This window comes from Falco biarmicus, chromosome 11 (assembly GCF_023638135.1).
Source record: "Falco biarmicus isolate bFalBia1 chromosome 11, bFalBia1.pri, whole genome shotgun sequence".
NCBI classification, from domain to species: domain Eukaryota; kingdom Metazoa; phylum Chordata; class Aves; order Falconiformes; family Falconidae; genus Falco; species Falco biarmicus.
Window position 1 is genome coordinate 32,971,076 of NC_079298.1, and position 25,055 is coordinate 32,996,130.

At 43.5% G+C, this 25,055-nt stretch overlaps 2 protein-coding genes and 1 non-coding gene across 17 annotated transcripts in view; 2 read left to right on the forward strand and 1 right to left on the reverse strand.

Annotated features, from left to right (window-relative positions):
* NPL (N-acetylneuraminate pyruvate lyase) overlaps positions 1 to 25,055 on the forward strand; it is a 35,426-nt gene that overhangs the window by 4,852 nt on the left and 5,519 nt on the right. For 7 of the 15 annotated variants that reach the window (XR_008824634.1, XR_008824635.1, XM_056355844.1 and 4 more), the window contains 7 exons: positions 38 to 1,095; positions 1,289 to 1,331; positions 19,406 to 19,474; positions 21,089 to 21,162; positions 22,277 to 22,364; positions 23,502 to 23,559; positions 23,650 to 23,725. Coding sequence is in view for 11 of the 15 variants with exons in the window: in XM_056355844.1 (XP_056211819.1) it covers positions 1,032 to 1,095; positions 1,289 to 1,331; positions 19,406 to 19,474; positions 21,089 to 21,162; positions 22,277 to 22,364; positions 23,502 to 23,559; positions 23,650 to 23,725 (472 nt within the window). In the remaining 4 variants the exon portion in view is untranslated. Of the gene's footprint in view, positions 1 to 37; positions 1,628 to 10,603; positions 10,758 to 16,381; positions 17,703 to 18,597; positions 18,922 to 19,085; positions 19,157 to 19,405; positions 19,475 to 21,088; positions 21,163 to 22,276; positions 22,365 to 23,501; positions 23,560 to 23,649; positions 23,726 to 25,055 lie in introns of those variants that run through there. The other 8 variants (XM_056355845.1, XM_056355843.1, XM_056355850.1 and 5 more) reach the window with 8 other exon arrangements.
* On the forward strand, positions 1,146 to 1,221 carry LOC130157302 (small nucleolar RNA SNORD47). Its single transcript, XR_008824783.1, has one exon. It is a non-coding gene; the product is annotated as a small nucleolar RNA SNORD47 (small nucleolar RNA).
* HEBP2 (heme binding protein 2) lies at positions 1,240 to 7,709 on the reverse strand. Its single transcript, XM_056355851.1, has 5 exons — positions 6,683 to 7,709; positions 4,143 to 4,227; positions 3,637 to 3,772; positions 3,216 to 3,381; positions 1,240 to 2,765 (listed from the first exon to the last, which is right to left on the reverse strand). Exons 2-5 carry the CDS (start codon positions 4,215 to 4,217, stop codon positions 2,591 to 2,593), a joined length of 552 nt encoding a protein of 183 aa, XP_056211826.1. The 5' UTR covers positions 4,218 to 4,227; positions 6,683 to 7,709; the 3' UTR covers positions 1,240 to 2,590.

The following is a 25,055-nucleotide window of genomic DNA, read 5'->3' on the forward strand; positions in this document are numbered from 1 at the left end:
CAAGGAGAGTGTGTTAATAAAATTTCACTTGTTACAGGGTGAAGCTGCTGGGGAGTTTGTGTGAGAAACAAGTAACTTAAGTCTGAGGTAAGTGTAGAGTACTTGGATTTTGGTAATTACTGGAATACGTGTCTTTGTGCTAAATGCCTAGACAGGGGTGCCTAAAATTAGTCCAATAATAAATCCGATCTTTCCTTTGTTGTATTCTTTCTCCTACTCTGCTACTGTGGGAATAAAAGTGTTGTGCTTGAAGGAAGAATGCACTTCTATGCAGTTCTGAATTTGACTTGAAAAAGGGCTGCTTTTGTGCAGATCCCCTGACAATTCCTGAACTGTGGTCAATGGTGAATTTGAGTTGTTTGTATGAACAGAAGGTGTGGCCTCAATGACTAAAAACTGTGTTTATTGCTGGTTTTCTTCACACAATGGAAATAGTAAAGGAGCTGGATCAGTGGAGACCACTTAGTCAATACATTGTTGATTATGTAGTAGTGCAAAACGCATCAGCAAATGTAACTCTGACAACTCACATCCGATGTATCCAATTAGTCTGAACCGACTCTGTAATGCTGCACTTAAACTAAAAAGAAGACACAACCCTATATGCTGTGGTTGTCACTACCCAGGATTTTTTGCTGATCTTGGTTACATTGGCCATATACAAATTTAAGATTAAGTTGTAATGATTACTGCACAAACTTGTTTCCTCCAACAAGCCTGGCTTTCCTGTCTATAGGTTTTCAAGATGATTTCTATGGGACTTCTGTTTTGGGTATCAAAACTCAGTGGATACAGCTATGTTGGGGAGAGACAGTATCAAAAAACTAGTAACATTGTAATTTTCCCCAGTTATTCCAGTATTAGTAATTTAGTATTTCCAATCTAGTTAGGATTTGTAAACTTTGTATTTGGTGTTGGGTGTTGCAAGCTGAAGTTCTTGTCAGCTGCCAGCCGAAACGTAGCCTCTTTGTAGATAAAATTGGTTTGGTGAGTAGAATTTCATAGATGAGTAATTTAACTTGGATATAGTGATGTCCGTTATTCTGAAACAACTTCTTTTTCAGGAAAGGACTGTGCTGTCTGCAACCTCATTAGGTAAGATCACACAGCAGATGAATTGTTTAAAAATTTCTGGGAATATTTGTACCCACTGATGAAACTTGATTCTGCCAGATGAATTACTATGATATTACAATTTCCGTTCCACTTTTGTCTGAGGTTACAAAGCTGCTGTGAAGCTTTTAGCAGTTGTGCTGCTGCATATGTTAATTGTGTTTTCTTGCTTTAGGTAGGGAGGCAACTTCAAAACCACTGTATAAAAAACTGAGAAGGTGAGTGTAACTGGAGTAATAATGAAATTTATTTGCTGGAACAAATGATGATAAAAACCTTAGCTTGAACTCTCTCTCTGAACAGAGATGAAAATCTAAGGTCTGAGGTGTTCTCAGCAAGCTTCTTGTGCTGGTTTGGTGCCTTACAATGGTTCTTATGTCTGTCTTAATAGGTGGAAGATTGCAGAATAATAGGTTACACTTGCATGAACAGCATTTAAGCCAAGGGTTTTTTTTACCACACTGATATTTTTTGCCTGATACTGATTGGAACCAATAAAAATCTGTAAACTCTACCTGTTGTTGTGAACTGCTTTGTGACTTGAACTGCTTGCTGTAAAACAGCTCTGGGCTGCTTTACAAGAGCTTCAAATGGTTGATTTAGAGCAGGGACTAAACTACTTTATATGGTAGTTCTGCAGGTGTCTTAACTCTAGGTGGCAGATATTGCTAGTGTGCAGACTGCAGTTGACCTGACCAATACCAAGAATTTGACAAAGCTAAATAATTGTAGTAATTAGTGGCTTATAGGTGAGAGCTAAACACTACTTTTGTATTTGCTCCTAAAACTACAGGCCACCAGTAAGTTTGGTGTTACATGTACAGATGCAGGTGTGCATAGAGTAAGCATACACCTTGGAGGCTCAGCCCTCTTCTGCTGGACTCCTGGTCTAACCTGATCACTGGCATTAGTCTGGAGGAAAAGAGCATTCAGCCTCCATGAGGGCAAAAAAAAATACTTCAGTGAAGAGGTGGTTGATTTTGATAGTACTACTTTTTAAAGTTAACTGCTTATGAGGCACTAAGGCCTGCTAAGGTATTCCTGCTTGGGTTTCTTGGAAAAAATAACTTTCCCCATCTTTCTGTTGTCTTGGGAGTTCCATCAGTACGCGAAAAATCAGCTCTATGAAGAACTGATTCTCCATAACACTTGAGCTATTGCTGTAGCACTTTAAATGAGAAGTTAAAGCTTAGACATTCAGACTGTTCTGCAGGAATATTTTTCAGATTAGTGTTCCCTGGAACCTTAAGAGCAGTATCTCCTGCTCCAGCTGGTACAATATATGTCAAGTTACATCTCATAGAAAGAGCTTAAATCTTCTTGGCCAGAACAGTATTTCATCCTCAAGAAATGAGTTAGACATGATTCTGTGTCCATGTGCAAATTAAATCTCTTCTGCACTAAAGCAAAAGCCATTATTAAGGTCTGTTTTCATCCAGAGCTGATTAGTAGCCTCTTAGTATTCCCCCCAGCATTATTATTTTTTAAAATACCACACTTCATTGTGCCTGTTAAAGAGCTTGAAGGGACTGTCATAGCCTGCAGTGTAGAAGAAGTCTTCGTGGAATGGTTGGCCTCTGTTTCTTAAGATTCTGGCCAAGACTTCAGCTTCCTCAGCGTATTTCTCTGGGGAAGCAAATCCACCGAAGGACCTGGTAGGAGTGAAAAGGGAGGAGTTAAAAGTTTGAGCCCCCCTGCTGCTTCTTTCCACAGAAGGGAGCTCCAGACTTAAAAAAAAATAAATTAGTGTTTAAACACTTGTGGTACAGCAGAACTAGCTGTTCAGGAGTATGTGGCTGTATTTGTTACTTTAAAAAGTAGCATTTAAAAACAGAACAACCCACACCTAAGTTGCTTGGAATTATGAGAGCATTAGCTGGCATGGACTGTTGCCTGTGGCTTTGATAGAGGCAGAGGGGGGCAAGTATAGCTTTGGGCGCTTTTCATGCGATGAGAGAACTGCCGTGTTCTGTGGAAGTTCAGGGCTCAACAGCAGGATATATCCATGGTTAAAAATAAGCTGTATGAAAAATTGGTTCAGACTCCTAGTAGATCAACTCCTTTCAGTAGCTGCCTTTGTCAGCTGTGCTGGTGCTGCTTACCGAACAAAGATGGCTGCTGCCTTCCTCTCTTCAATGAACACATCTGAGTCGGTGGGCTGTGGTGGGGAGTCCTGGTGTTCAAATGGCACAAAGAAAGAGATCTTGAAGTCTGCGCAGCCAGATTTTATCAGGCATGTCACTGGTACAGTCATGTCGATCTTCATTTCTAGAGGGGGGGTGGGGGAAAGAAATTGTCTAAGCTGCAAGCAAAGACAGTGCCTGAATGCTGCTGTGAATGGCAGTGCAGGCTTATCCTAAAAGCAGGTGGTCAAGCAGCCTCATGGCTGTAATGGCTTAGTGGAGTCACAAGGGTGTTAGACCCAGAAGGGGAACTGCTGCATCCTGTAGCTCATCTACTGCTTTATACTATTCGGCTTCATCTCCTGTGTGTGCTTCTTGCAGTTTAAAATCGGCACGCTACCTTTTTCATTCTTCCCTTGGATGTAGTGGAAGAGTTTCCAGAAGCCCTGGCGCATCGCCTCCTTCTGGGTTTCTCCCCTAATGACAGTGCTGACCCACTTGGCTGTCTCATACTGACGCAGTTCGTAATCCTTTGCCTGAAAGGTAGCAAAAGTAACCATGAGATGAATATTAAGCATAACAAATTAATAGCTGCTTTTCCCAAACTGGCATGAAAATACTGTTGCAATGAGATAACACTGGGTGTCCTTTGCTGCAGGCACTAGGCACACCCCCAATGTCCAAAGTGTTTGATGCCTCCCTTGCAAAACCATGCTGTTCTGCTTTAGGCTGAGCTCTGCAGAGCTTGGAAACACGTGTTCCTCTGCCCCTTTACAATGAGGTGTGAATGGTGTGTATAGCGACTTCCCAGCTCCTCCATGCTCATCAGACAGAATCCCAAATCCACCTTGGCTCTGCAGCACCCTGACTGCAGAGAGCTCTGCTCCCCTGGCCTTCAGCCTTTACCGTCATCTCTGCTGAGCTCCACCGAGGGGACTGCAGATCCAGGGACAGAAACGTTTGCTTGAAGGATTTGATCATCTTGCCAGAGCTGAAAGGCAGACACAGTTCATTGGCCTCCCAACCAATACAGTATGAATGGGGCAGAAGAAACCCCTAGGGCTTTTCTGCCTGATGTTTCAGTTGTCCCTGAAATTGTGAAAGGCTTATCCCTAACGGTTCAACAAAAAGGGCTGAAATCCTTTTAGCCCTGAAGGAACCAGGGAGAACCAGGACCAAGAAACAAACTACTTCCAGGCTGGTGTGGGGGTGTTCCTCCTTCAAGGTATTCTACCTTAGTGAGACCATTTCCTGGGTGCAAAACAGAAGGTTGGAATCCTACAAGTGGCACGTCTGTGTAGATGCACAAGTAAAAAGGACTCGCAGAGTTCAGCCAGTTTGCTCCTGGATGAGAAGGCATGGGTGGTGATGGTATTGACACTGCCTGTAACTTTATTGGGCCTCTCATAATAGCTGATGCCTTTCTTAAAGGCCTTTAGCCCCAGAGTCCTGTGAATAGAGGAGATTTTCTGTGTTTATGAATATGTAGCTACTTGCCCAGGGAGCCTTCACGGAAGGAAGAAGCTGAAAGCGTGAAAACACTCAACTTCCTCTTACTATCCTAAAACAAAGCGAGACAAAATAATCAAAATCACTATTGAAATAAGTGCATCTGGTTAAAGTCTTGAGATTTTAGGAGCTTTCATTTTGGATTTTTGTCATTGCCGGGCAGATTGTAGCCCATAATCTATATCCTGAGAAAGTCTCTGCTTTCTATTAAGTTACAATGTCCTTTGCACTTCACATTGCAACAACATAATGTAGTTAATTCAGCAGTTATCTTGATTCCTAGATCATAGAATGTTGTCTTCTCAGAGTATAACTTAATTGCATGTTTCCTGGGTAACAGCAGACTTTGAGATTATTTTTTATTTCTCTATCTCCTCAATTGTTTATAGCTACCCATACAACAAGAAGCCACTCTCCTGTCACTCAAGGCTCTACTTTCTCCATGGGCTTTTAGTATTAGCACAGCATATGCTGCCTGCAGTAGTAGTGGTACAGCATGTCTGAGTGGCAAGGGGAAATCCTGCCACCTAGGACTGCCAGCAGCGGCACTGTCTGTTCTTGAGGTCCAGAACAATGTTCTGGGTTGCGGTGGTATCTTAAATAGGAGTGATGGACCATTCGTAATCTGTGGTAGGCGTTTTTAAAGCCTTTAAGGTATGCCATCTTAAACATGGTTTGTGAATATAAGACCATGGCTGCTTTTGTAAAATCAAGAACTGCCTTGTGCTACTTGACTGCTTTCTTCACTGTTTCTGTTTTCTTCTGACATGCAGGCCACTGTTGAATGCTATTAATCCCGCTCTATACTCTGGTTTAGAGGTGGCTACAAGGAGTTTTCTCTTGGGCATCTATGAGGTTGAGAAGCTTTAAAAAAATACACCAAAAAATCCAAAACAAAAAAATCCACAAAACACCAAAAACCTGATGGCACTGATTTCGCTTACAATCCTTAAAGTAAGCAGTGAACTGGGCACTTGCGTGCTGAGCTTTTTCTAGCAGCTCCTTCAGTTGTCACTGTAGAGCAAGGGAGGATCAGAGGACCATGTAGCAGGAGACTGATGCCAGCAGTTAAAAGCAGGTGCTGTCCCCTGCCCTGTCCCAGCCTGAAGATACATCTTCAGCAGTCTTTACCAGAATGACTCACCACCGGGGACTCTGGTGCACGGTCCCCAGCTGGACAGTTTTACTCTAAAAACCTCTGTGTCAATAGTATTTACAAGTCAACGAAGCATAACAGTAAAGCAGGAATGCAATCATTTTATTAGAAGCAAATGTGAGGAATGTTACTGAAAATTCCTGTATTTTTTTTTTTTAATCCGTTGCCATTTCAAAGGCAAAGATGCTGCTCCTTTGCTGTCACTTCACTTTCCATTTTGCCTTGCTACAACTTGACGTTGCTTCCTTTTATGTGCTGTCTGGGTATGTTAGAAAGCAGGGAAGTAAGCATTTCTCTGTCTCAACGCATGCTGTTGTAGTAGCTGCAGTGTGAGCTGGCTTGTCTCTGTACTTGCCGGTTCCAACCCCTCCCCAACACACCTGCTCTTAACTGCTGGTGAGATGGCTCACAGCTCTGTCTTTTATAACTTTGTGGCCAGTACTGTGGGTGACCACATGTAAGAAGTATTTTTGAATTACACGAAACAAATGGGGGTTTTTTGGGGGGAAGACAAACTGAGAAGAATCCTCCAAATATTTACAGTTGAATGAATTTTCAGATCTACAGGAAAGCTTAAGCTTTGAGATTTCCATCTGCTTATATAAATATTACTGGAGGGTGTTTGGGCTTTTTCTGCAGCTGTTAATACACAGGCCAAAGGGACAGAAAGCATAGTAGGCATTTTTACAGGTTACTGATGCCACAAGTAACTGTAACCAGAACATACCATTTCACAAGCCACTAATTATATTAAGAAAGTGGAGGAAGTAGATATACTTACGTTTTAAGCCGTCCTTATCCTTCCAGCTATCGCAGTCTGTCTGAGGCTGCACATACTCACAAGATGCTGCATGGCAGTGTTTATTTTAGTTTCATCAGACTCCGCCCATGCCTCAGCCTTACTGGTGGGAGATGCTGTTACAAAAACCAGAACGTTGTAGCCTTGTCCTCCTCTGGGTCTCATTGGAGAGCTCCCACACAGATGCCGAAAGCCCCACCCACACTGCCCACGAGGCAACGTTGGAGCCAGCGTGTGATCTGGCTCCATAAACAGTTTTGCACCCTTGTGTAACTTCCCCTGGTTTCCATGGCTTTGTTCCTACTTATGTCGGGGTCAGCAGTGGGCTTTGTGCTCTTGGGAGAAAGAATTTCACATAAATAATGTCTGTCCATGTCCCCCCTGACTCAGATTACATGAGAGTGATGGTACAGAATGGCAGCTTGTCCTTTTTACCCCGGGGTAAAATGGTAGGTAGAAATCTGGCTGCAAACTAAGCTGAGACCATCCTCACGAGATTTCTGCTGGCATGTTATGAAAGGCAGGCAGTGTTTTACAATGGCTGTCTGTTTTGAGCGGTATTTGAGACTAATCAGCCCCCTTAGCCCTTGGATATCTGCACAAAGGGGTTATACAAAGCTATTGTGAAATTATTTCCTGCTTGTAATACATAGAGTGAAGCTGAACTCTTCATTTAACCAGCCGCAATTCCAGACATACTTAGGTACCAGCACAATAGGGCAGATTAAACTTCACAGTTTGAGTCCTGAGAACACCTCCTGTGCTTGCCATGGTTTGTGCAAATTCCTTGCAGGCAAATTCAGCTAAGCTCTCTGGGACATTTGAAATCAATAGGCGGGATTGACTTTTAATAGGAAACATGCTTTGCTTGCACAGAACTTCGTCAGGATGCTGCGTGATACACTCCTATTCTGAAAGGAGAAATTAAAAACCCCAAAACCATGCCAAATAGCAATTGCAAACTTACCTCTAAAGCCACAAAGCTCTCTAAAGCCACAGAAGTGGGGTGGTGTAAAGAGTGTTTTAGTGAGGGAGCCTATTAGGACGTGCTAAGGCCTGAAATGCAGAACCATTTCTGTGCCTGCTTTGTACTTCTGTATTCCAGAGTAAACTTTCAGTTTTACTCGCGTTGTGTTTGGGTCAAACAGGAAGACCAGCAGGACATTTTGGAGAAAGAGAAGCTGCTGCTTGGTGGTCTTTGCTCAAGAGCTATGGGCGTGCACAGGCACGTGCTCGTGTAAGGTTAGCCGTTACATTTCACTTACACTCCAACATTCCTGTCAAGCGTGTACTAGTAATTATTTTCTACAGAGTAGAGAAGGCTATGTAAAAAACCATGATACCCAGCCGCAACAGTTTGGCAAATCTCCACAAATTTGCTCCAATCATGAGCACAGAGAAGGATTGCCTTGAAACGGGGGGCAATTAATCTGTGGATAAACACAAGCCCACTGTGGATTCTCATTTTGTTTCTGAAGCAGAGATGCCCAGAACAATTCCCCAGTCAGTTTGTATGTGCCCAGCTGATGTCCTGACAAAGGGCTAACTGTTCTGGTGGAGTAGCCCGAGGCTGGAGAACAATCATCAGTGTTTTCCAGAGAGGTTGTTTTCCAACACCCTTGTTTTTCACATATACATTGAGAGAACATGTCAACAGTTGGAAGAGTCAGTAGGGCAGGCATGAAGACATGTATTCTGTACATAACCCTATACATACCCAAACTGGGGAAGGGATTATGATGGAAGCTGACACACAGTTGAACTGGTACCTCCAAATAGGGGAAAGTCTGGGTGCACTATACTCTGTACCCCTTGCCCTTTTACACAGGAAAGTAACGTGAAAGAACTGTTTTAGCACCTTGAGGTTCCCAGTATTTTGCAGAACATATGGCAGGGAAGTTCAACAGCATACATATATTGCTAGTTTGATGGCTATCTACTGCAGGGGGAAAAGCAAAACCAGACAGTAATAAAGGTTCATACTGCTTATATAAATACCATTTGCTATACCTCTAGTGCAAAGTGTTGCTGCCCACAGAGGAGCCCTAAATGCACTAATTAAACAGGCAGTAATTCTCAACAGTAGCCTATGACGCTTCTGTTTTAATGTCATACATAATGTCTGGGACTTGACTGGTATTTTTTAGAATAGCTGGCAAAGCAATGTTTTTCTTTAGTTTTGCCTTAAACACAAGGAATAGAGATGATGGCACAAGCACATTAAAGCATGTGGTCTGTAGCTTAACTTTACTATTTTCAGCATGCGCCTCTGCACAGAACACCATAACGAACTTGTACTTAAGCAATGGCTTTTCAGGCTTGCAGCTTCAGTTGGATAAGGACAAACCTGTGATATGATCACTTGCAATTTCCATTTTTCCTCTTGATAGACCCTATCTATAACAAACACAGACCTTAGAAATGCTTGATGTCTGCTCTGTGGCGACGTTACAATGGCTGCTGTCAAATTCATGCAAATGTGTTGCAAGTTGCCTTTAGCCCTAGAAGCAAGCACAGATCGCTTGCACAAAAAATATAAATCTTTTCCATTGACCTAATTGTGTCAGGATTGGAGAAGCCTGGGAAAAAAGATGTTTTGTTACAGCATGGGTAGTGATAACTGTGAGTCATATTCTTGTAACTGACAAGTCTGTAGCGTAATATGAAAAAATTGTGTGTGAGGGACAGAGAGGGGTGCAGGTGTCTCCAGGCTGGCCACTCACATGTTCTAGCAAGTGATCTCAACCCAGATGCCCCAGGCAGTTTTGCACTTCTGCCTAAGCCTGTGAGAACATCAGTTGGCCCCGTGTTTGATAATGATTTTGATTTAAAAGAACTGAGATTCTTTATATCTAAATGGCATTTGCTTTTCTGAATGCACACTCAGATGATGCAGAAGCCCTTCATATCAAAGAAGTTGAGCATGTGATGTTACTGTAGTTACTGTAAATAACAGTCCAGGGCAACAAAATTGTCTTTATATGTTATTAGATGAACTGTGATTTTCTGCAAATTCATTTCTCAAAAGAAGGCTCTTATCTTTATCTCCTTGCTCTAAATGAAAGATAAGCCCTTCTAGCAAATTCTATTTTATATCTTATGCTCACTTGCAGCAAGGAAAATGAAGAAGCATAAGCATAGCAGCTTCTAAGGAAGCAGTTGAACGTACTATAGCGCTGTTCCAATGAGGTTCTATATTATCCTTTGCAAATTGTGGAAATGAAATCTCTGCTTTAACTCTGATAAGGTGGTAATTAGAACTTATGCTCTAACCTATGCATCTTATGTCAGCACACCAGTTTGTTACTGTTGGACTGGCCTTCAACCAAAAATCACTTGCTTTCTGGAGGTGCGTATGTGGATTTTGTCCATCTGCTTTTTGCCTGATTCCAGCTAATTTGTTAAAAAAGACACATGAAACTATTGCATCTCCCTGCTACTTCAAACAGCTGACTCAATGGCAGCATTACCTAAAATCTTGCTACATTAGTGGCTTTTTGCTCACTTCATCAGAGATTGCATGGAAATGACTGCTCTTGACCAAATAAAAAACTTCCTACATCCAACACCACTCCAGAGCACTTTTGACTTGGCATATTCCAAGATTTCTCTGATGAAGGTCACATTTTAGAATCATTCTAGGTTTGGAGAATTAAACCTAAATTAATCTTTCCTTCCAGCTGCATGAAAAACCTTCCTAAACCTTTCTGTCTTCTGTCCATAGAGGCCAGAGAGAGAGACTGGAAGCTGTCTCAGCTTTATATACTGCTTTATTCACTTGGATTATTTCCAAAATAAGGGTTATTTTAAATATAGATCTGTTTAGGGATCTAGCTGTCAGCTGAACCCCACAAGTAATTGTCTCCATCCAAAACCACAGAAAACTTGCAGTTCTCTCTGAGTGCTGGAAGACGTGGAAGTGAATTCTTTCCCTACAAATCCATCTGCATTCTGCTATTGACAGATTCTTCTCAGAAACAAGAACGTGAAAGAAGATGAATTTTTATCTCCAAGATAAGAACATCTCATTCAGGGAAACAGGATTAAGGTCACATAGGTAACAATGTTTGCTAGAACAAAGCCTTGACACAAATCTATTTAATTGGCATTTTTTCTTTTTTAAATGGTATTTAACAATGACTTAAGCTATAGCCTAAGGTGAGAGAGAATACACTTTCTTTGCAAACAGGAGGAAAGAACCAGGCATCAATCATCTGAAAACATGACTCAGAGGGCTCAAAAAAACAGCCTTAAGGAGAATATTTACTGAATGTTTCTTATCAATAGGACAGTCCAGTATTTGAAGTCACTGACAACCCGTACCACAGATAATGCTCTCAAGCAGTACAGAGAAAGGGAGTAGTTAGCAAGCACGTGGCAGCCCAAGGCCTCTTACATCTCACCTGCTAGGCAGTCTCTCCAGATGAAGGTAGGAGTTCAGTGTCAGCTCCAGCAAGAATAATTTTTATATCTGCATCTTCCAGCAGATACCATCCAGATACCTTCTGTCCTGTCTCAGTGGGCAGGAACACAGTGGCTCTGCATTTTCTTTCTTCAATCCACCTTCCTAGACTTGTAAGATGATCTTTTCCTTTCTCTTCACCTGCTTTGGCCCCTACCTTCCCTTCCTCCCTCCTTCTCGTTCTCAGCTTTCTCCAGTCTATGTGCTGCATGGGGTGAGACCACCTGGCAGCTCCTCTGCCCAGGACCTTGGTTAAGGTCCTGACTGTGCTGAAGGGTCATTAAGAAATGATGTGAACAGCCCCACGAGTCTGAAGAAGTCCCAGGTATGCAGAAATTGCCCTAGAGAGCCCAGGGTTTCCATATGGAGTCCCGAGGACCTAAGGACATGTCCAGAAATGATGGAAACAGCCCCAGAGCATAAGGGTTCATTACTTAAATAAAATGCGCTCCTAAAATACTGTTTTCCACTTTTACCAAAAAGACATGAAGAGGTAACTGAAACTGAGCTAGTGAGCTTCTTGCTCGGAGCATCTCTGTTGTGACAGCTCTTCAGCAGTATGAGTTGAGGACCACTGTGGTACATACTGGGTAACGTGAAACAGAATTGGGTGGCGTGAATGTGAAGCCCTTGCAATCTAAGCGTGACAGTGTTTGTCAGCGCACAGGCGTTAGCAATGCATGCCTGTAGGAGCATGTTCTCTTTCTGGCCTGCCAATCCAACTCGCCACCTAAGCATAAATTGACCAGTTACCCTAGCTGAGCGTTTGTCTCCTAAGCTGCTTCCTGATCTTATTTGGGTATGGATCATACCAGAACTTCTCCCGTTCTCTAGCAGTGGGGATATTGGTAGTGGGTGTGGGGTTTCGGTAGGCATTTTTGTTACTTAGATTTGCAAGTAAGGCCTGCAGAGATGGATTTTTTTAAGAACCCAGTCTCTCTTTCACTCCTTTCCCAAGATGATCCAGTGCTGCATTCTGCAGCAGATGGCACTGTTATTTGTGTTCAGAGGTGAGTTTTACTTCAATACAAAAGTCCCTCAAACTCTTGGTTGGCAGTGATCACTTTAGCTCACTAATGGATCCAGTGTACCTTAGTAGTTCTCTGTTTCTAAAGCCTTACATTTCAATATACTCTAGTACCTATTAGTTGACTGTTAATGGGAAGATTAAATATTTAAGCACCCTAACATTTAAATTAACATCTTGGCATGTTAAAGATCTTTTATGCAGCAGACACACCAGTCTGAATGTCTGTGTAAGACAGTTAAGAAAATCCTAAATTAGTGATTCTCCAGGTTATGCTCAGTTCTAGAAGAGTTAAACTTGCAAGCTTTTGGGCAGAATTGCTATCCAACGATGCAGTTTAAAACTCAAATTTAAAATCTGCATTTCTTTTGATTTTTGCATCTTTCAATTTAGAGAAGAGGAGGTAGATGCTCTGCATGTAAGGACATCATGTCAGCCTCTCAGATGATGACCTTCTGAATACCAGCCAGACAAGACGAGATTTAACAGGATTTCATCACTTTCACACGTGTTGCCTTTTTGAATTTCTGCCATCATTTAGGCTTGCGCCCTTTGTATGTGTTCTGAAAATAGATTTGGACTGCCTTTGGAAGAATATTGTGTCTGGATACATTTATTTATTTCAGAGAGAAACAGAAGCAGAACTGTAGTTTAATTACGGCCAACCAGAACTGCGCTCATGGTAACCTGAGAAGTAGGAAAATCCAGATGTCAAAACAGTGTATAGGTAGAGAGAAGTGTAATTTGGGGAAACTAGAAGTAAAGGACGAGGGTGGTAAACTGTAGTCAGCGTAGAAAATGTTTGAAGTGTTAACACAGCAATGACAAAGAAGTCTGGAGGAAACTTGCAGGGCCTTTGGCTTTAGTAGTTAAGCTGCCTCAGCAAATCAGTTATTTGAGTAATGGAGTTCTTAGTAGATACGTGAATCCCCTATGTTGGCACATGGCCACAAAAAAGTGTTCATAACTTCCCTATTCAAAATTACCTTATGGGGTTACTTAGATAAGGTTTTGACATTCATGTTTATTTCTTTTCCTTAGAAAAATTGTTTAGATCTATAAAGCTGTGTTTTTATTCCTATACTTGTTTTGGAAAAATAGCAACTGATTTTTGTTGTTTTCACTGGTATCCTTATTCTCCTTCAAGCTTTGGCACCACTACACTTTACTGATTATTTCAGTGGGAAGCAGGAAGGCACTTTTCCGGTCACTGCGCAGCATGCTGCAGCTGCAAATTGCCCAAAATTTACAATGCAGATTTTGGAACCTGAATGTGAGTTCATGTATTCAGATTTGCCTGAATATAAATTCCCACAGCCATTCAAGTCTTCCTGAATGTTTTGTTTTGTTTTGTTTTGTGTTTTCCCATTGGAAGGATATATTTGGCATTAAGCATGCACTTGAAATGAGTATAAAGGAGAAGAAGTATTTTAAATGGCAACAGTAAACTCGTTTCTTCTTTCTTTTATCCTTGAGACTCTGAGCTCACATACGCATCGTTGGGACTGCTGATTGCATGCGGTATGCTAGCACTCGGGACATTAGCATAAGAGGACATGCAGATATTCATTTGCTGGTGACTGCAGGAGGAATGAAGAGAGCTAGTGATTATCCACTGCATTACGTAGCACTGCTGAACTGGACCTGAGCTGTCCTCTAAACCCCTGTAGAATAACTTGGGTATTTGTTTTAGCTAAAGCACAGTTCTGTTTCCTTCTGGTAATAACATAGGGCTTTATCAGTGTAAATATCAGAGAGTCTTAGAATCTTTACCATCATTTCCTTAAATGCATTCCTTCCAAAGGTGAGCAAAGACTGCCCTCAAACATGAAACCTTCACCCAAGGACTGGGGGAGATGGATGGAGGCAGTGAGGGGAGTCAGAAACGGCGATCGAGGCTTTGAAAGATGTGGGAAGAGTCTCAACGGTGAACCAGCACTGAACGGGGGAGGTGATGAGCTGGGGCAACCCTAAAATTTTTCAGAATTTCTCTGAACTACTGTAAGATTTTAACCCACTACTGTAAGATTTTAATCCCCTCTAGGCAGCTCTAAATCACTGTCTACCTCTTCTAAATTGCTCTAAAAGACTGTCAGGACCTCTGTATTGCTGCAGTGAGGCAACTGCCGCAAAACAGGTGAAATTTACGCAACTCAAAGTGGTCTCTAAACCACTCTAAAACTCTTCTAATCAGCTCTAAACTGCCACTAAATGCTTCTAAACATCTCTAACAATATATAACCACTTCAAAAATGTCTTTATATATCCTGTAAACAGCTCAAAGATCTGAAAAATAACTCCAAATTCCTCCACAGCTCCTCAGAAGCACACTAAACAGTTCTGAGGAGCTGTAATATCCCTTGAAAGAGTGCTAAGGTCCTCTATACTGCACTAAGATCTTTCTAAACCTCCTCTAAGCAGCTTTCAGATTTGACTGATCTTATCTAGAACTCCTCTGCATGGATTTGAAGATCCCTGAATTTCCTTTGGGCCTCTTAATCTCTGCTAAGGACCTCCAAAACTCCTTGCATGTACTCTGAGGTGCTCTAAACCCCTCTAAAATACTGTCAAGATAGCTACAAAACACCTCTGGTGAGCTCCAAAAGAGCTATTAATACACCCCCTAAATGAGACCTTTTGAAATCATGTAACTGATTCTAAAACGCTCTAGGGTGCCGCTTAGCCAGTCTGGACTTCTTTAAACAGCTCCAAAATATCTCTGAAATGCACTACATTGTTCTATGACCCATCTGAACAGTTCTAAAACACTTCTGATCAGTTGGAAACAATGGTAAGAAGCTATAAATTCCTCTAAAACCTCGACTCTACCTCTGAAAATCCTCTAAACAACACTAAAATTCCTCCACACTGTGTTAAGCAGCAGTAAAATGCTTCAAAATGGATCTCAAACTCCTCTCAGTCTCCTTGCAACTGTTCTAGAACTCCTCTCTGCAGTTCTAAACTCCTGTTTAGAGAAACAGCGATAAAAACTTCTCTGAAGTCCTCTAAAACCACTCTGAACAACACAAGCAGCTTCACACCACTCTAAATTGATGTAACTGCTCTAAAACCCCTATAAACAGTTCTGAGCAGCTCTAAAATCATGTAAAGTGTGCCAAAACTCCTGTAAAGCTGTCTGAGCAACTGTAAACTCCTTTACTTCTTCTAAACCTCTTCTAAAAACCTCAGAGCACCTCTAAACTGATCCTCTGTGTTGCTGTAATCAGCACTAATGTGTCTCTAAATACATCTAAAATGCTTCTGTATCTCTACAGCTCTAAACTCCTCATACAGCTTTAGAATTCCTCTAAAGAGCTCTAAGCAGCTCTAAAACCCTTCTACACCAATCTGTAACTTCTAAAAACTGTTCTAAGCAGCAGTAAACCACTGTAAAACTTCTCTCGCATGCTATCAAACAGCACAAAGCAGGCTCGTAAAATAATCAGAGGATCTTCTCAACATTCTCTAAATTACTCTAGAGACCACTGAATTGTCTCTGAACCTCCCAAAATACACTGTTCTTCTTGGATTAGTACTGCTTAACCTCTTCATTGATGACCTGAATGAAGGAGCAGAGAGCACCCTCAGAAAGTTTGCAGAGGGACCTTGACAGGCTGGAGAAAGTTTGCAGAGGGACCTTGACAGGCTGGAGAAATGGACTAACAGGAACCTCATGAACTTCAACAAAGAGAACTGCAATGTCCTGCAGAAGGGAGGAATAAGCCCAGGCACTAGTACAGAGTGGAGGCCACCTAGCTGGAAAGAAAGTAGCTTAGCTGAAGAGGACCTGGGGGTCCTGATGGGCAAGAGGAACTTGAGCCTACAGTATCCTGCATTAGAGAGCTGCCAGGAGGTTGGTGGAGGTCATCCTTCCCCTCTGCTCAGCTCTGGTGATGTGCATGTGTAGTGCTGGGCTCCCCAGTAAAGGGAAGACGTGGACTTCCTCGAGTGACTCCAGTGAAGGGCCTCAAAGATGATCATAGGATTGCAAAATCTGTGTTACAAGGAGAAGCTGAGAGAGCTGGGACTGTTCAGCCTGGAGAAAGAGAAATTACCCATAGGAATGGAAATGCGTAGAGAAGAGGGGATTTCTGGAAGAACAAGATGAGCCTCGAAGAAAAGAAAAATACATGTGCTTTGTGAGAACTTCTTAATAAATCCAAACCCCAGAGCATGTGAACAGCCCACAGTGAGCATATTTTGGAGCGGAGGAGGAATACCACAAACCCAAACTCCTGAGATTATTATGTGAATACATGAAAAATGTGCTCCCAGAATGCACAAGAGGGGATTGTTTTCTTTACTGCAGGCACTGGATGCTCTCAAAACGCGCTTTAATAGAAGATCTGAAAGCACACACTGAAGACAGAATGTTTTATTGCACCCGTTTTATGGATGGGTGTAGAAAACCCAAAAGATTTTCCCCGGGAAGCAAACCAAGCCCACAGGAGAGCTGGAAGCTGCAGGCATTGGGGCGTGTTCAAGAAAGATCTATTGATGCCTTTGGTGGTCAGTCCATGTGCACTCTATATGGCCTTTCATAGCCTCTTTCCTTCTGAGTCTGTTAAATGTCAGCCACAAATATGTGCAGGGCACTGCTTTGTCTTAAGAGATGCTGGTGGTCTGCTGCTCGGATCTGCTGGGTGAAGATTTGAATTCAGCACCAGCTGCGGGTCTGGTAGGGCGGAGGAGGACTGTGCTGTGCACAGCTGCCTTTCTGCCATGGGGCCCAGACCCTGCACGTGATGCACATCTGGTAAAACCACATGCTGGAGAGGAAAACGGGAGCCACATGGGCTGCACACAAGGAGTGGGTTTAGCTCCCCATGAGCCACTGTTTTCTGTTCGATTGTCATAGCCTGACCTCCTCTGTTTGCCTTACTCACACAGCAACATGGATCCTCCCAGCTCCCCACACTGCATGTCCCAGAGCCAGAGCACTGCACTGGTTTTGGGACTGCTTCCAGCACCACAGTGGAACAAGAAACAAGCAGGAGATAAGGAAATGGGCAGCCGGAGCCTTTCCTGGTGTCCTGCAGCCCCCATGACATGAGCTGCACCCAGGTCATGGTGGTGTACATAGCGGGGGCAAAATGAAGCAGGTCTTCCCCTTAACTTCTCATTTCTGTGCACCTCATGGTTTTTGATTTATGGCATGGTTTTTCTATTCATACACTGTATGTTTGTATGTTAACTGGCTTGGGTTTCTCTTATCCAAATAGTGATGATTTGTAGAAGAACAGCAAATTGGAGGCACTGAGTAACAGCAGGTCTCCGCCACAGCAAGCATCCATCAGAGACAATTAGTATGTGCTTAGCTTGCAGCTAGATAACTGTGGCAAGGAACAGAAGAGCTAAATACAACCTGTACAAAGGGGCACTAAGGCACAGAGATCAATGACTGGCTTGTTTCTTCAACACTGCAACTTTTAAATTTGATGCAGAGTACAGATTTGAGACCCTGAGGGTGAAATGTGCAAGTTTGTCACTTAAAAGAAATGCAGAGGTGTAAGGTGAGTTGGAACAATGCTGAATTTTGGGGGGGCATATGGGATTTTGTTTTACAATAATGATAATATTTTGATGCTCACCCTTAAATTACTGAGCTGTAATTTTCCTTGCAGAGAACCAAGCAAGGTTTCATCTCCACTTGCACCTTTGTTTTTGTCTGGGAACAGAGAAAAGATGAAATTTAACTCAATTTGTTTCGAAAAAATCTGTTAATCTGTGATGCCCAGGCCTTCACAAGCTTTTGACATGCCAGTGGGGCTTGTTTCCCTCACGACAAGGCAGGGTGGGTTTGCTTCCCCGCTCACTATGACTTGCCTGTTGAAATCCTTCTCATTCAAGGACCCTTGAACTGCAGAAAACATGTTTTTTCTTTCTACTGCGTGGTGCAGCAGATGTCTCTCGAGCAGCAGCGGTACATGCGCTGCGCTGCAAGGGCAAGGTGGCGTGAGGAGAGCTGAGCCGCAGGCCTTCAGGTGGACGCCCTTCCCGTTTGCAGCTAGCCTTCCTGCGTTTTTTCCAGCCAACAACAAAAAGATATCCCCTATTTTTTTCCAAGTGGCTTGTGCCTGGGCAGAAATCCCTGCTGAAATCCATAGAGCTATTAACCAGCCCCCCCTGGCTCTCCTGCAGATCTCCTGCAGGGCAGCCTGGCGTCTCCTCAGGTGTGCAGCCAGCTCTGTTTTACCTCTCCACCCTGTCGTGTAGTTATTCTTAAAAGTCAGTCAGTCTATCTATTTATTTATTTATTTATCTATTTATCTATCTATTTATTTATTTATTTATTTTTTAAAAGTTTCCAAATAGCGATTAACCATCCGAACAAGCCTTGGCTTTCCAGCAGCAGCTGTGGGTTACGGGCAGGTTACGGGCGGCCCGGCATGGGAAGCCGGGGCGAGGGGTGAGGTGCGTTGCGGCGCGCTGAGGCGGGCTGCGTTCTCTGGAGAGCTGTCAGGTGATGGCGGCTTCCCCCGCCCTCGGGCCGGCGGCAGCCCGCCTCCTGCCGGCTCCGCGCCTTTCCGCCGCGCCGCCTGCACCTCAGCCGTGAGCGGCGCCCGCCGGAGCGCGGCCGGGGCAGCGGGTTGGGCCCGGAGGAGCCGCTGGCAGCCGGGGCAGCGCCCCCTCCCGCCGGGCCGGGCCGAGGGCGGAGCGACGCGGCCGGCGGGGCCGCCCCGGAGGCGCTGCGGAGCTGGGCCGGCCGGCGGTCGGGCGAGGCGAGGCGAGGTGGGGGCAGGCCGGGGGGCCTCACCCCGCGTCCCCGGGGCCGGGCCGGGGCGGGCGGACCCCGGGCTGGGCCGGCTGCTGCCCGCAGGCGTGGCGGGGCGGCTGGGATCTGCTGGGGGTGGGGGTGAGGCGGCCTTTGGCCGGGGAGGGTTTGAGCTCGGTCCTCTGCAAAACGGTGCTCCCCTCCCGGCTGCCAGGCGTGACCGGGTGGGTGCAGAGCACCGCCGGCGTGTGGGTGAGGAAAGGTAAAACTGGGGGCATCTCTGCAGTGTAACTGCTGCTGGTGCTCCCAGCCCTGCCCTGTGTGGGGCTGGCCCCAGTAAACTGTTCCTTCAACACAGCGAAAAGACCGCTCTCTAACCAACATTAACGGCCTCCCACAGTCCACTTTTTCTGAACTTTGCCTCTCCAGTTTGGTCTTTAACACAAGTTGAGCATCTCTGAAATAAAAGATCATTATCAGTTTTATCTCTTTTCCAAACAGCTCAATGACACCCGGAAAGAAGCTGCAGGGTCTTGTAGCTGCTACAGTCACTCCAATGACTCCTGATGGGTGAGTTGTCGAAGTTGCACTGGTTACCGTCACTTTAGAACCCCTGTTTTCCTTTTCTCTTACTTGGGACTGATCAGTTTTGTTTCATTGTTGTGTGTTTTTTTGGTTTGTTTTTTTTTGTTTTGTTTTTTTTTAAATCAGATCTCTGGTGTGATAAGGAAACTATTATGTTTGTCCCATAGGACTAGAGTGGGATCCCTTAGCCTTTGCATTGTCCTGTTGCCCAGCAAGTGCTATAGGTCTGGGTTTGGAGAGTTTGGATCAGTCTCACATCTCTCTTTCTGCTGCTTTTGTAGGTACAAATTAAGTCAGAGTAAGGAAAATCACAGTCCTAGTTAAATGAGAGTTCTTGGAAGCTACAAAATAATTGTTAAAATTGGAAGGCCTTTTAGACTTTACCCTAGCTAACTCATGCATGGGTTCACGTGTATGTATATGTGTGTGGAATTAGTCTAAATCTGAAGAAAATGCTGCAAGGGCTGCACAGTGCTGAAAATAAAACAAAATTGAAAGTTTAAATTCAGCCTTCCTCAAAATAGTGATGGTAAACAGATGTCCTTCCTGCCGCATTTTGATGTTGCAAGATGACAAAGTTGTTTGGAGTCAGCAAAGGACCCTGAGCTTCTCTGATGGGTGATGTTTAAAGATCTGTATGTGGTTTTTAGGGAGGTGGTGAAGATTTGCTTGTACAGTCCTCTGAAAGTGAGCCTTTGCTTTTAACAAGCCCTGTAAAGCATGGTTCTGTCTCAGGGAACTCAATTGCATTGCAGTCACTGCTTTGTTTCTTGCATTAAAGGAAACTTATTTCTGATTTAATTTTTTATTAGAACTCAAATTTTATTGCAACATGGTATTTGGAGAGTGACCTGGGCCCTCTGCCTGGAATGCACGGCCTTTGTAAGATATGTTCTGGGGAAGCAGCAATGAAATTTTGGGTGAAACCAGTGAACCCAGTCAAGGTACCAGAATTGACTGCCAGACTGTAGGGTTGGTCTGTATGTTCGACAAATGAGAACAACAAAATGAGAATTTTGTTTATCAGACACTGATAAACAAAATAAGTTTGTCTGGCTGAGAAGATAAATCTGGAATCCAGTTTCCCCTGTTTGTCAGGGAAGTTTGTTGCTTTCCTCATCCTTTAATGCAAGAGAGGTTAAAGTCACATCCAGCAGATGCCATTTCACCTTCTGTGTCCAGCAGTTACAAGTGTAGTTTAACTATTTGCCAGCACTTGCGCAAATAATCTTTGTGCTCTCAAGAGGACTTGTGTTTCCTTCAACAGTCAAAAAGGTTTGAGTGCCTTTTGTTCTCTCATATCTCCCTAAAAAAGTCCTTTGCTGTGAGGAGCCTGCAGTAATTAACAATTGAGATAAAAGGTTAGGACAGTGACCTACTTGTCAGGAAGAAGAGAAACTGGAAGAAAGAATTTCAGAACTGAGCTGTTTACCTGAAATGTTAAATACATGTTGAGGGTATCGTATCTTGGGGTAATCTGTGTGTGTACAAAGGCAAGGCTTCAAAAATGCATGTATTTTTGTTGTTGTTTCTTAATCTCCAAGTTATAAGGTATCTGTGGGTGGAGCCTTACAGTTGCTCTGGTTCCTTTCATTTCAGACAAATTAACCTTTCGGTGATTCGTCAATATGTGGATTATCTGGTAGGGGAGCAGAATGTGAAGAACGTTTTTTGTAAGTGTTTTTTTTGACAGAAACTATGTTACAACCCTTTTGCCTGGATGGGAATACTGTGATATCTTACCTGGTAAGAGCTGTAGTGGGGAGGACTGTGAATGTGGGATCATCCTAGACGTTTATATTCACCAGTAGAGAGAGTGCAAGCAATACTTAAGGCATCTGCTTTTGCCCACACCCTATTTCTCTGTGGGATAAAATAAGTGTTGCTTTCATATGGTGATATTCCCAAAGATGAATGGATAACGCTGTGTTGGGAGAGAAGACTCAACCAAATGATTCTCCCCTTTGCTTGAGCAAGATACAATCATCTGATTAAAAAACATCAGCTTGGGAGGCCAGGAAATTAAATGGGCTCATCAAAGCCAAATAGGCTTCTTGAGGAGACCCATGGTGCAGAGTGATACTGAGGTGGCTGCTGCTCCCATCTCTCTGCTCTGCTCCTGTCCTGGGGACTACTGCAGGGACAACAGGGATGGCTGGATAGAGAATACAGTATCTGCCAAACCACTTCCGTTCACAGCCTGCCATAGTAAAGTAAGCTGAAAGTGATAAGATTGTGGTTCAAAGCTTCAGTGGAAAGACTGCCAAGATGCAGAGCAGAGGGTGGCAGTGACTTCAGCTATCCCAGTTTAATCTGTTGTTTGTGACTGAACATACTGATGTCTTGTCGTCATAAGCACCCCTGGAAAACAGAGACAGCAAATTTCGGGTCAGGCTGTTTCCTTGGGCTGGAGGATAGACAGTCACTGCCTGGCTCGCTGAGCAACCCCTTGTGCACCTTTCACAGCCTGCCTCACTGCTGGGAAAAGGAGGTAGTTAGTGTCTACTGGGGAGGAGATGCTGTGGGGTAGTTACCCAGTTTCAGCAACTGATTCTGCCTCCTGCCTCCCAAAGCTGCCGGTTCTGAAACACCCAGGTTTTGAACACAAGCATTTAGTGATGATAACCCTGCAATCCCCATGCAGATGCTGGTGCAGGCCATTGCTGTCTTAAAATGAGTTTGGGGAAAAATATTTCTGTTTTATGTCAAAATCATCAGTTCTTATCTTTGATAAAACCAATGCATGTAGGCCAGGCCTCAGCAAGTGTGTGCGTTGTGTTGAAACAGTGAATGGCACAACAGGAGAAGGACTGTCCCTTAACATCCAGGAGAGGAAGCAGTTGGCAGAAGAATGGATACACCAAGGAAAAGACAAGTGAGTAGCTGAGAGGGAACAGGGGATTCACGATCTCGTGTTATGATATAGGCACACCTGATTGCAAAGTCAGATTTGCTGAAGACCTGCTTTTTGGTTTTTTTTTTCTGAGTATTGTTGGGCTTTTCCCCCCGGCTCCTTTGTCATAGAAGTCTGTGTTTTTATCACTGTCAGTTAGCTGGTGTCCATTTCTGCTGCTTACAGAGCTTGTAAGAGTCCTTCTCTTTGGTACAGTGAAGGCTAGAGGGACCAAAAAGGGCTCAGAGGGAGAAAAAGGGCTGTGCCCGTTGCAATTGATTCTGGAGAAGAAATGGAAGTAAAGAGCAATCTGCCTATCAATGCCCTGTGAGCATTTCTGAACCTTTTCATATATTAAATGATTTGGTATGGGGGAAGCTGAGGTGTGCAGTGTTTAACTGCCTCCCTAAAGGTGGAAAACTAGTGCCAGAAGAAGGAATTCAACCTGGATCTGCAGCTGTGTATCCAAATTGCACCTCCATTCTCCATCTCTTGTACCTGTTAACAGTCTTGTATTACTCACTGCTGCTGCCTTGTTAGTTGCTACGTCAGAGGATGTGAAGAGGAGGAGGTGTTTTGGGTGAGGAGAGTGAGCAGAAATAAACGGGTGTGAAGGCTCACAGTCTGTATGGATATAAAGGAGAAACACGGCAATGGGACTGACGGACTGGAACCTGAGAGATTCCCTTGGCAGGAACAGACAAAGGTGCTCTGTGAGGTTGAACTCTTCTGGCAGTTCTGCAGAGATGCAGGTTTAGAAAGCAAATATGTGCTTCAATATCCTTTCCTTTTCCCAGCTTCTCCTTAAATCCTTAATGTCTTAATATTAACTTCCTAATAAAATGCTAAGATTTGTCCCTCCTGACAACCTTGCAAAGATAACACTGAGGAGTCACACGACTGATATTTGCAAATGTGTTTTCTTTTTTCCATCACCAGCTGCTTGGCAATGTCAGCATTTTTCCTGTGTGTCTGCTTGTCGCATCAACACAGGTTTTATCTAGCACAGTGAAGTTTTTTTTCTGTGGCTCCCTGGTGTGAAACGAGTCATTTTGACACACTGGTATTTTTCACCATCATTGAAACCTCCCCAAACCTTCTGAATTTGTTTTTGTGCAGATTGGATCATGTGATCATTCATGTGGGAGCACTGAGTCTGCCAGAATCCCAAGAGCTGGTGTGTATATATTATGATTTCTTTTCACTACGTGTGTAATAAATATAAAGATGATGTACCTTAAAGTACTTTCCATTCTCTCTTCCACAGGCAAGACACGCAGCAGCCATAGGTGCCAGTGGTATTGCTGTAATAGCCCCCTTCTTCTTCAGACCCGCAAACAAAGGTGAGTAGATGTGATTGCCAGACTTGCTGAGGCCTTTTATATTGCCCTCCAAGTCCTTTACCATAGATGAAGGATTAATGCCAGTTTTATATTGCGCTCCAAATCCTTTATCATAGATAAAGGATTAATGCCATCTTCGTTCTTGGGAAAATATTTTGGTGATGACATTTGTACACCTGCCATGTCTGTTGCCATGCAAAAGCAAAACCCAGAAGCAGCATTTTTTAAAGATGGTATCAGAATTCTCCCAGTAAGAAGTGGCAAGGATGTCTTTTGGGATGTATTTTCTTAGCCTCTTGTGCAAGGAGGAGTTGCTTATGGAAAGAGTAGTTAACCAGTCTGTCTTCTGAATAGATAGTACGGAGTTTACGCCTGATCTGGGCCATTCTAGGAAGCAGTTGGTTCCATGCTGATCCTTGCTGGACACTGACCAAGTTGATAAACTGCTGATACACAGATGTGCCTCTTGTTACTGAGGTGATCAGGTTTGGTTCTGTGCATATAAGGTTTCCTCAGAACTTACACATTAAGTGTTTTGCTTTTAATATCATCAACATAACATAAAAGAACCACACAAAGTGGAGGGATGTAACAGAAATGGTAAAAGTTGCCTGAATTAATTATGAATGGCAATGTTCATATGAAAGCACCAGAAGAAACCAGAGCAGATTGCAAGAATGGCCAGTATTGACAGCCAAGGATACAATCAGGGCAATCAAACTGGTCAGCACAAAGGAACAGCACAAAGATCAGCAGAAGACCTTGCTGATAGTAGTAGGATGGAAGCGAAGTTTCAGCACATTGTTTTTTTGCCATTCCTCTTCCTGCTGCGGTGATAAGAAGATTGCCCAAGATCTATGAAGGATGCAGTGTACAGGATTCTCAGGAAGAATGTCAACCATGATAACTCTTTGATTCCTAAAACTGTATGAAAAAGTTGGCCAAAATCCTGTTTGTCATCACCCTCAAGCAGGACCCCAAGGGAGGTGAATGTGAACTTAATCCCTTGTCCTCTGTGTTCCACACAAGTGATCCTGGTGAGACCACTTTGGCACACAGGCCTTGCATGTGTGAGAGCATGCATGAGTTACCTCGGTAAGAGGATGAGTGTGCATTACTGAAATTGGTTTCGTTTGAAATAAGTATCATCTTTGCCTTCCCTAAGGTCTTCCACTGGGTTTTGTTATGTTGAATTTTTTATGATGTGTACTTGCTGTGTATGGTACACAAGCTGTAGATGGCTTCTCCACACACCCTGGCTGCTGTGAATCTGAACTGTCTTTCACTACAGGTAGTCTCCTTCCCTTATGGAGGTACTCGATTGTTTTCT